At 37.3% G+C, this 12,085-nt stretch overlaps 1 protein-coding gene across 3 annotated transcripts in view; it reads left to right on the forward strand.

The window, feature by feature from the left end:
• Window positions 1-3,582: 3,582 nt before the first annotated feature.
• The window catches only part of TAFA1 (TAFA chemokine like family member 1), a 460,778-nt gene continuing 452,275 nt past the window's right edge, over window positions 3,583-12,085 (forward strand). The window contains exons 1-2 of one of the 3 annotated variants that reach the window (XM_056524577.1): window positions 3,583-4,142; window positions 8,118-8,241. In XM_056524577.1, coding sequence (XP_056380552.1) covers window positions 4,104-4,142; window positions 8,118-8,241 — 163 coding nt within the window. In that variant the 5' untranslated portion in view covers window positions 3,583-4,103. The remainder of the gene's footprint in view (window positions 4,143-8,117; window positions 8,242-12,085) is intronic. The other 2 variants (XM_056524576.1, XM_056524575.1) reach the window with 2 other exon arrangements.

The raw sequence follows: 12,085 nt of genomic DNA on the forward strand, positions 1-12,085 counted from the left end.
TTTTGTTCTGGCACCATAGGGGCTTCCTAAATGTGATATGACCCCCAAAAACCATTTCAGCAAAATTTGCTTTCCAAATGCCAAATGTGACTCCTCCTCTTCTGAGCATTGTAGTTCACCTGAAGTGCACTTGACATCCACACATGGGGTATTTCCATACTCAGAAGAGATGAGGTTCCAAATTTTGGGGGGCATTTTCTCCTATAACCCCTTGTAAAATGTAAAATTTGGGGGCACACCAGCATTTTAGTGAAAAAAAGAAATTCATTTACACATCCGACTTTAACAAAAAGTCATCAAACACCTGTGAAGTGTTAAGGCTCAGTGGACCCCTTGTTACGTTCCTTGAGGGGTGTAGTTTCCAAAATAGTATGCCATGTTGGGGTCTTTTTGCTGTTCTGGCACCATAGGGGCTTCCTAAATGTGACATGCTCACTCTCCAAAATCCCACTGTCGCTCCTTCCCTTCTGAGCCCTCTAGTGCATCCACAGAGCACTTGACATCCACATATGAGGTATTTCCTTACTCGAGAGAAATTGTGTTACAAATTTTGGGGGGCTGTTTTCCTTTTACCCCTTGTAAAATTTCAAAAACTGGGTCTACAAGAACATGCGAGTGTAAAAAATGAAGATTTTGAATTTTCTCCTTCACTTCCTGATATTCCTGTGAAACATCTAAAGGGTTAACACACTTTCTGAATGTTATTTAGAATACTTTGGGGTGTGTAGTTTTTATAATGGGGTCATTTATGGGGTATTTCTAATATGAAGACCCCTCAAATCCACTTCAAATCTAAACTGGTCCCTGAAAAATTCCGATTTTTAAAATTTATGAAAAATTAGAAAATCGCTGCTGAACTTTGAAGCCCTCTGATGTCTTCCAAAAGTAAAAACATGTCAACTTTATGATGCCAACTAGAGATGAGCAAACTTACAGTAAATTCGATTCGTCACGAACTTCTCGGCTCGGCAGTTGATGACTTTTCCTGCATAAATTAGTTCAGCCTTCAGGTGCTCCGGTGGGCTGGAAAAGGTGCATACATTCCTAGGAAAGAGTCTCCTAGGACTGTATCCACCTTTTCCAGCCCACCGGAGCACCGGAAAGCTGAACTAATTTATGCAGGAAAAGACATCAACTGCCGAGCCGAGAAGTTTGTGACAAATCGAATTTACTGTAAGTTTGCTCATCTCTATTGCCAACATAAAGTAGACATATTGTATATGTGAATCAATATATAATTTATTTGGAATATCCATTTTCCTTACAGGCAGAGAGTTTCAAAGTTAGAAAAATGCAACATTTTCAAATTTTTCTTGAAATTTGGTGATTTTTCACAAAGAAAGGATGCAAGTAACAACAAAAATTTACCACTAAGTAGAATATGTCATGAAAAAAAAATAATCTCGGAATCTGAATAATTGGTAAAAGCATCCCAGAGATACTAATGCATATAGTGACAGTGGTCAGAATTGCAAAAAAGGGCTCAGTCATTGAGGGGTTACACCTCTTTTATATCTATTTACATAAATGTATGCACTATATATAGAATGATCAAGTATATGCAAATGCAAAGAAGGGTGGAGGAGGAGCTTCAACGCATATATTCCATACACCAGAACACACCTCCTCCACCCTGAGAAGGTTCACTGATCACGATTATCATCTGAATCATAATTATGGACTTTTTTGAGATATGGACTTTTCTGCTGAGTTGTTATTTTTTTACACTGTACGTATTTCATGTGCGGCAGGCGTCTTATGTATATGCTGTGTGTTTTGCGTCCTCCAACATATGATCATAGTATCACGGTCCTGTTTTCTGTTTTATTATAATTAATTAACCTCACTAATTATATGACACCTGTTTATTATATATACCCTATACTTTGTACCATTTGCTGCTTGACAATGGCCGTGTGAGACGGCTTAAGCGTCGCTATCCTTGATGTTTGGTTGAATAAAGCCATTCATTTTTTCACCTTCATTGGAGTGCTGCTGTTTCTCTACATGGTATCTATCTATCTATCTACCAATCTATCCCATTAGATCAGTGCTTTCAAAACGTTGTGTCTCCAGCTGTTGCAAAAATACAACTCCCAGCATTTAGTGTGAGTCTATGCAATCTACATACTGTATCTATGCACCTGTTTTATATCTATTTACATAAATGTATGCATTATTTATAGAATGATCAAGTATATGCAAATGCAAACAAAAGTGTAAATATCTTACCATATCTATCTATGCATCTTACTAGACCTGTGTTTTCCAAACAGCGTGTATCTAGCTGTTGCAAAACTAGAACTCCCAGCATGCCCTGGGAGTTGTGGTCTTGCAACAGCAGGAGACACACTGTTTGGAAAACACAGCACTAGACAGTATGTGTGTCTATTTTAAGTGTATCTATCTATCTATATCTATCTATCTATCCATCTATCTAGTTGTAGAAAAAAGGGCAGCACAAGTACAGTGAAGGTAGTGCAAGCTGGATAACCCGGTCACAGGTCCAATAGATCAATGTAGAAAAGCAGCAGCACTCAAGGGATCCATGAAAGAATGTGTGGCTTTAGTCAACCAAACATCAAGAGTAGCAAAGTTTCCGCCGTCTCACATGGTCTTTGTCAAGCTTGTGTGAGACGGCTGAAACGTTGCTGAAACGTCGCTACTCCTGATGTTTGGTTGAATAAAGCCACACATTCTTTCACGGATCCCTTGAGTGCTGCTGCTTTTCTACATTTATCTATCTATCTATTTCATATCTATCTGTCATCTATCTATCTATTTCATATCTATCATCTATCTATCTCATATCTATCTATCATCTATCTATCTATCTATCTATTTCATATCTATCTATCTATCTATCTATCTATTTCATAACTATCTATCATCTATCTATCTATCTCATATCTATCATCTATCTATCTATCTATCTACCTCATATCTGTCTATCTATCTATCTATTTCATATCTATCTATCATCTATCTATCTCATATCTATATATCTATCCATCTCACATCTGTCTATCTATCTATCTATCTATCTATCTATCTATTTCATATCTATCTATTGTCTATCTATCTATTTCATGTCTATCATCTATCTATCTCATATCTATCTATTTCATATCTATCTATCTATCATCTATCTATCTGATATCTATCTATCTATTTCATATCTTTCTATCATCTATCTATCTCATATTTGTCTATCTATCTATCTCATATCTATCTATCTCATATCTATCTATCTATCTATCTATCTATCTCATATCTATCTATCTATCTATCTCATTAGACCAGTGTGGACAGCAGTGCAACAGCTGGAGACACACTATTTGGGAAGCACTGCACTAGACAGTATGTGTGTCTCCTGTAAGTCTGTGTGCTCACTAAGCCAGTGACATTTCCTACATTCAGCCATGTATATTCTTGTAAAGCTACATGCACAATTAGCTTCATCTGCCATCTGCTCCTCCACATCCCCAGCCTCACTACATACTTCCTAGTAATAGAGCCCATATTTCAAATGAATTTGTGTGGATCTGGAAAAGAAATCGATTTGGGTAATGAGACACTTCAGCTAAGACTGGAAGTTTTGTGGGCAGTCACAGAAGGCTGGGCAGTCTGCAAGAGAAATGGTGTGGTGCCCCTTTAAGACATAGAATAGGCTCCAAGAGGAGGAATGCACAGAGTAGTCACAGGCAAGCATTCACAGTATAGGCAGCACATAGACAGCTGCTGCCTCCTCTACACTGAGGCTCATCCAGCACTGCTAGGAAAAGGATCTGTCCTGCTACAACTAAGGCTTGTGTGCACAACAAGGTGATGCTGGAAAACGATTTAAAGGGAGGAAAATGAGCAAGATACCACCCTCCAAATCTTGGCCACTTTTCCTGACAACACAGTCAGAGCTGTGATGTCTCTTTCCTCTTGTGCAAATCCTGTAGGAGTGAGCAGCAGAGCACACAGCACCTTGTACTAATCCCCAGCAAGAAGATTATTTGGGAGAAATTTAAAAAAAAAAAAAAAACCTTGCTTCAATTCAACCAGGCTTCTTTTGGTGCAAATGGATTTTAAAAAGTGTTAGATCATTCCAATGAATGTCCCTGGAACTCCCTGCCCCTGGCTGGATTATTCAGGTAAGAAGGAGCCACAATGCAGATGGCAAAAATATATATATATATAAAGTCATGGGATATGATGGAGGGAGAAGAGCTGCTAGGGAATGACTTATTGATCTGAAATGATATGGGGTCTGGGAGAGGTGGTAAGAGGTGATCTATGGGGTAATGGGGAGCAGGTAGCAGCAGATTTGGGACAAGTTGATGGATAAGAAGACCTCATGGCAATAATCTTGCTTAATGTGTAGGTAGAGGGTATAGAACAGTGCTTCCCAACCAGGGTGCCTCCAGCTGTTGCAAAACTATAACTCCCAGCATGCCCGGACAGCCGAAGGCTGATGGATAAGAAGACCTCATGGCAATAATGTTGCTTAATGTGTAGGTAGAGTGTATAGAGCAGTGCTTCCCAACCAGGGTGCCTCCAGCTGTTGCAAAACTACAACTCCCAGCATGCCCAGACAGCTGAAGGCTGATGGATAAGAAGACCTCATGGCAATAATGTTGCTTAATGTGTAGATAGAGTGTATAGAACAGTGCTTCCCAACCAGGGTGCCTCCAGCTGTTGCAAAACTACAACTCACAGCATGCCCGGACAGCCTTCGGCTGTCCGGGCATGCTGGGAGTTGTAGTTTTGCAACAGCTGGAGGCACCCTGGTTGGGAAGCACTGGTATAGAGAAAGGATACATCCAGCTTTGCTTCATGTAACTAGTGATCCCACACTCTGGTTTGTGGAATATCAGAAACTTGTCTATATATTGGGTACAATAACTCTGCTGAGCTGCTATATATATATATATATATATATATATATATATATATATATATATATATATATTAATGGAAAAGTCTGGTCTACAGTGTGAATTGTTAAGTTTGATGCGATTGACCAACTTCACGCTGTACACTGCTCCTGTCCATGTGTCCTGTACAGAGAAAGCATAAGGCTCTGTCTATAAATAATGTATGTGGAATTAAATAAGCAAATCAGGATGGATATATTGGGACAGATGGAAAGGGTAGATAGACAGATAAACACATAGAAATAGAGTGTATATAGGAGGGTTTCCCAACTGGGGTGCCTCCAGCTGTCGCAAAACTACAACTCCCAGCATGCCCCGACAGCCAACGGCTGTCGGGGCATGCTGGGAGTTTTAGTTTTGCAACAGCTGGAGGCACCCCGGTTGGGATTTTCTGGTATATAATGTATGTGCATTCTATCTATCTGTCTCTCTTTACCTGTCTTTGCATTCATTTTATTCGTCTATTTACGTTTATGTATGCGATATTTGTAAATATAACCAAATGTATGTATATGTATACAAGTATATTTACTGTTAGTATTGATATAATTACACATATACACATATATTTACTGTAAGTATTTACATATTTACAATCACACATATACACATATATTTATCTATGCGCACGACAGAAATAAACACATTAACTTCTTTTTTTTTTTTTTTTTTTATCTATGGGTGTACATTTTCCTGTCCATATCAATAAAAATTGTTAATAAAAAAAAAGAAAAAAAAAAAAAAATATATATATATATATATATATATATATATATATATATATGTAGTATATATCTATTTTTTTAAATGTAGATTTATTTATATGTGTAAACTCACACCTATTATCTATCTATCTATCCATCCAAAATCACACATTCAAAATTCTATACACATGAATTTAAAGGTACAGAAAAACAATGTTTTGCATTGGTCACATAACGTCTCCAAGCGTCGTCTGAGTTACACTGCGTGCCCAGCAAATCCTCCAGGGTCAGGGAAAGGTTTTACCATTTCTTACAAGTGAATAAGCATTTCAGTGTGAAGAAACGTCCCCCCAGACTGGCGTGCCATATCCCTCCGTCAGCCTAATGCACTATTAAATAAAGGGCCATAACACTGTGATTGGCTGAATATGTAGAGTGTCTGAGCCCTGATATAAAGCAATATTAGAGCAGATAATGCACAGAGGAATGGACTGAGCTGGAGGACATAGTCACTAGTCAGTCCCATGTGCTGATCATAGTAGAAGCCACTGCTATATAAATATTGCTTTAAGATATTCCAGATGATCAGACCCGTCTCCCAGGGGTCAAATGTCAGTCAGAGTCAGGATGTGATATAAAATAATATAATATTGTTTATTAGAATCATAATTCACACATTGTTTCTTTATATTCAGTATTGCAACATGCGACAGGAATTTCTATCTATCTCATATCTATCAATGTCATATCTATCTATCTATCTATCTATCTCATATCTATCTATCTCATATCTATCTATCTCATATCTATCTATCTCATATCTATCTATCTCATATCTATCTATCTCATATCTATCTATCTCATATCTATCTATCTATCTATCTATCTCATATCCATCTCATATCTATCTATTTATCTCATATCTATCTCATATTTATCTCATATTTATCTATCTATCTCATATCTATCATATCTATCTATCTCATATCTATCTATCTCATATCTATCAATGTCATATCTATCTATATCATATCTATCTATATTATATCTATCTATTTATCTCATATCTATCTCATATTTATCTCATATTTATCTATCTATCTATCTCATATCTATCATATCTATCTATCTCATATCTATCTATCTATCTATATAACCAAAGGATCTCATATCTATCTCATATTTATCTCATATCTATCTATATATCTATCTCATATCTATCTATCTATCTATCTCATATCTATCTATCTATCTATCTCATATCTATCTATCTATCTATCTATCTCATATCTATCTATCTATCTATCTCAAATCGATCTATCTCATATCTATCTATCTCCAATCTATCTATCTCATATCTATCTATCTATCTATCTCATATCTATCTATCTATCTATCTATCTATCTCATATCTATCTATCTATCTATCTATCTATCTCATATCTATCTATCTATCTCATATCTATCTATCTCAAATCTATCTATCTCATATCTATCTATCTATCTCCAATCTATCTATCTCATATCTCTCTATCTATCTCATATCTATCTATCTATCTATCTATCTATCTTACATCTATCTATCTCAAATCTATCTATCTCATATCTATCTATCTATCTATCTATCTATCTAACTATCTATCTCATATTTCTATCTATCTCATATATATCTATCTATCTCATATCTATCTATCTATCTAATTCATATCTATCTGTTAGTTCACACACATCATATTTGTTGCCGACATTTCTTCGACTGTCCCATTAGCAGAATTCCGTGCACAGGCTATGGCAGTGTTTGCCAACCAGGGTGCCTCCAGCTGTGGCAAAACTACAACTCCTAGCATGCCCGGACAGCCAACGGCTGTCCGGGCATGCTGGGAGTTGTAGTTTTGCCACAGCTGGAGGCACCCCTGGTTGGAAAACGCAGGGCTATGGAAACAAGATTAGGGAAACAAATTTTCAGGCACAGAAATGTTCAAATCTCCTGCACGTAAACAAAACCAGTGACGTCCGGGGACGTCTTAAGATGTTATTACCAGGTGAAGCAGAGCTTGGTTATCAGATGTAGCAGAGCCGAGATTGTATTTTATTTTTTTTTCAGTGTATCCCAGGCATTGGTAGGTTCACATACGACTATTTCATTTTTTTTTTCATACACAGCCGTAAAGAGTTAATTGACAATCTCAGCGTCTGTGCCTTCATAATGTATCATTATTATTTATTTATTAGGAGGTTGTAAATTTGTCATGACATGGAACTGCAGACAGTAAGTTTATTAGGGAACCATTTGTACTTGTAAGTGGTTCATCTGTCCCTGCTGGCTTGACTTTTTCCTGGGCAGCCTTTATGCTCTTAACCTTTATGTAGTAATTGTATGTGGAGTAGTAGGGAAGACTTCTAGGTCATTCCATATATTCCAATTGTCACTATGAGGATCCTCCCTGATGTCAAAGGTCAATAATAATAACTTTTGTGTTCTATCTAGAGAATGGCGATGGTCTGTGCAATGTCTTGGGTCGTATATTTGTGGATAAGTGCTTGTGTGCTGTTACTCTGTCAGGGATCCCTCCATCAGCAGAGCTTTCAACAACATCATCTTCATCGGTCAGGTAAGAAGCCTTCCCGTTTTACTATTTTATCATTTGCCTTAGCTTATTGATATTCATATTGGCCATTGAATACTATTAAATCTTAAAGGGGTACTCCGGTGAAAACCTTTTTTCTTTTAAATCAACTGGTGCCAGAAAGTTAAACATATTTGTAAATTACTTCTATTAAAAATATCTTAATCCTTCCTGTACTTATTAGCTGCTGAATACTACATAGGAAATTCTTTTCTTTTTGGAATGCTCTCTGATGACATCATGAGCACAGTTCTCTCTGCTGACATTATTATAATAATAATAATAATAATAATGCTTTATTTATTTATTGTTGTCCTTAGTGGGATTTGAACCCAAGTCCCCAGCACTGCAAGACAGCAGTGCTAACCACTGAGCCACCATGCTGCCCTTAGCATACATTTGCTATGCATGGTTGCTAAAATGGACAGAGATGTCAGCAGACGGCACTGTGCTTGTGATGTCATCAGCGTTCCAAAAAGAAAGGAAATTCCTCTGTAGCATTCAGCAGCTAATAAGTACTGGAAGGATTAAGATTTTTTAATAGAAGTAATTTACAAATATGTTTAACTTTCTGCCACCAGTTGATTTAAAAGAAAAAAGGTTTTCACCGGAGTACCCCTTTAATACTTACCTTAATTACTCCGGTGGAAAACTTTTTTATTTATTTTTATTTATTTTTAATACAACCGAGGCCAGAAAGTTAAACAGATTTGTAAATTACTTCGATTAAAAAAATCTTAATCCTTCCACTACTTCTTAGCGGCTGTATACTACAGAGGAAATTCTTTTCTTTTTGGATTTCTTTTTCTGTCACAACCTAGTGCTCTCTGCTGACACCTCTGTCCATGTCAGGAACTGTCCAGAGCAGGAGAAAATCCTCATAGAAACATATGCTGCTCTGGACAGTTCCTAAAATGGACAGAGGTGTCAGCAGAGAGCGCTGGGGTGGTGACAGAAAAGAAATCCCAAAAGAAAATAATTTCTTCTGTAGTATACAGCCGCTAATAAGTACTGGAAGGATTAAGAATTTTTACTAGAAGTAATTTACAAATCTGTTTAACTTTCTGGTACCAGTTGATTAAAAAAAAAAAAAAGTTTTCCACTGGAGTACCCCTTTAGGGTGCATTCACACGCTGTTTGTTTTTGCGGGTTTTCCGCTGAGTATTTGAAAGGCTGCGGGCTCTTCTCGGCTATCCGCAGCAGATTTTCCAAGGAGGAATTTACGCTGCGGAAAATCCGCCGCAAGCCCTATTGAAGTCAGTAGGGACTGCGGCAGATTTTCCGCAGCGGAAATTCCGCAGCGGAAAATCTGCTACGGACAGCCGAGAAGAGCCCGCCCCTTTCAAATACGCAGTGGAAAACCTGCAAAAGCAAAGAGCGTGTGAACGCACCCTTAAGGAGTTGGTAGGTGAATGTGAGCTTTTGCTCCCTGTTTTCAGCCGTTTCAGGAGGAAGGAGGGGAGTCTGACTGTTGTGGTGTTCAATGAATTGACTGGCAGAAGGTCGGAAAGAATCTCAGCTATGGTCACTACGTAACATGTGACTCATACGATTTAGACCTCAGATGTATTGCAATAATGTATTATGATTATTTTTATTATTATTAGTGTAATAATAATAACAATAGTCTTATAGGGTTGCATTTGGTTTTCGTTAAAGAGAAGGTTACACTATATATATATATATATATATATATATATATATATATATATATGCACACACACACACACTTGAAACAATTTGTACAGACTGGTGAAAAGCATTATAAAATACCCATAGAGATGCAGCAGAGTGGATTTTGTTATCGGATACAACTTACTATAAAATGTTTTGCATGTGGCTTTACCCAGGACAGCTGTGTGTTCACGCTGCGCTAACTTAGCTCTGCTACATCCGTCTTTTTCTGTCAAATGTATTTGAAGTTAAACACAAGGACTGTGCGGTGTAAATAGGGCTGGCGATGTAGTACCTATCATTCCCTGTCTTGTGAAGGTGTGTGGTAAAGTTTCAGCACCAGTTCATATAACCTTATAATACTGTTGTGGTGGTGATTACATTACAGTGGTCCGCAAGGAAAAACCAATGGGAATCCTACTTATAATATGCAGGGAAATATACTTCTATAGGTTCAGTGTATATGTCATTTTCTAACTTTCCCAGGAAATACAAATTATGCCAATCACTTAATTGTAAATTGGTATTGAAGGGGTACTCCGGTGGAAAACTTTTTTTTTTTTTTTTTAAATGAACTGGTGCCGCCAGAAAGTTAAACAAATTTGTAAATTCCTTCTATTAAAAAATCTTAATCCTTTAAGTACTTTTTAGCAGCTGTTTGCTACAGAGGGAATTTCTTTTTTGTCTTGTCCACAGTGCTTTCTGCTGACACCTGATGCCCGTATCAGGAACTGTCCAGAGCAGGAGAAAATCCCCATAGCAAACCTATGCTACTCTGGACAGTTCCTGACACGGACAGAGGTGTCAGCAGAGAGCACTGTGAACAACACAAAAAAGAAATTAAAAAAGTAAAGAATTTCCTCTGTAGCATACAGCTGCTAAAAAGTACTAAAAGGATTAATATTTTTTAATAGAAGAAATTTACAAATCTGTTTGACTTGCACCAGTTCATTTAAAAAAAAAAAAAAGTTTTCCACTGGAGTACCCCTTTAAGAATGAAGACTCAAGCGGGTTTGCAGTGATAAAGTAGACATTGTACCTAATGGACTACTTTTCAGGACCATTCAAGGTAGCACCATGTGCCCTACAAGACAGGGTTCCCTGGGGTACTCTGGGGAAAACATTTTTTTTTAAATTGGTGCCAGAAAGTTAAACAGATTTGTAAATTACTTCTAATTAAAAATCTTAACCCTTACAGTACTTATCAGCTGCTGTATGCTCCCCAGGAAGTTCTTTTCTTTTTAAATGTCCTTTCTGTCTGACCCCCGTGCTCTCTGCTGACACCTCTGTCTGTCTCAGGAACTGTCTAGAGAAGGATAGGTTTGCTATGGGGATTTGCTCCTACTCTGGACAGTTCCTGAGACAGACAGAGGTGTCAGCAGAGAGCACTGTGGTCAGACAGAAAATACATTTTAAAAGAAAAATAACTTCCTCTGTAGTATACAGCAGCCGATAAGTACTGGAAGGGTTAAGATTTTAAAATAGAAGTAATTTCCAAATCTGTTTAACTTTCTGGCACCAGTTGATTTAAAAAAAAAATATATATATTTTTCCCCAGGGTACCCCTTAAGTGTTTTGTATGGCACATGGTGCTACCTTGAATGGGCCTCAACGAAGTACCCCTTTAAGCTTTTAACACATACAGAGCTGATACTGTGCCAAAACTGCGGTACAACTTGGATAACACGTCACAACCGGACAAATGACAAAAACTGTCATGTTACTTAATGAGATACGTTATTGCATTGGTTTTCCACTTTGCTGGGATCCTGCTTGAGCCCCTGATGATGGTCCTTTAGTACTTGGTCACATCTATAGATATTGGTGAATTCTTAGATGTTTGAGAAGATCCAATATATAAGTATTGTGATGCATTTATTTTATTCTTGCTATTGTTTATTCTTGCTATGTATAATTTGGCTTCCAGATTACCTGGGCATGTTAAGGCATCAGGAGGATCTGGCATGAGTTTTGTGCCTGGTTATGAGTTTTGTGCCATTAAAACTATCTTTATAGTACTAAGTGAAATATTTGTTGTTGTTAAAATAAGAATGTTCTTATTACTAGTATGTACAGAACTTCGCCTTTGTCCTTCCCTATGCCATTGTATGCCAAATACTCTGGTATCCTATAAACATTAAAGGGGTTATCCAGG

This window comes from Hyla sarda, chromosome 6 (genome assembly GCF_029499605.1).
Source record: "Hyla sarda isolate aHylSar1 chromosome 6, aHylSar1.hap1, whole genome shotgun sequence".
In the NCBI taxonomy this organism is placed as follows: domain Eukaryota; kingdom Metazoa; phylum Chordata; class Amphibia; order Anura; family Hylidae; genus Hyla; species Hyla sarda.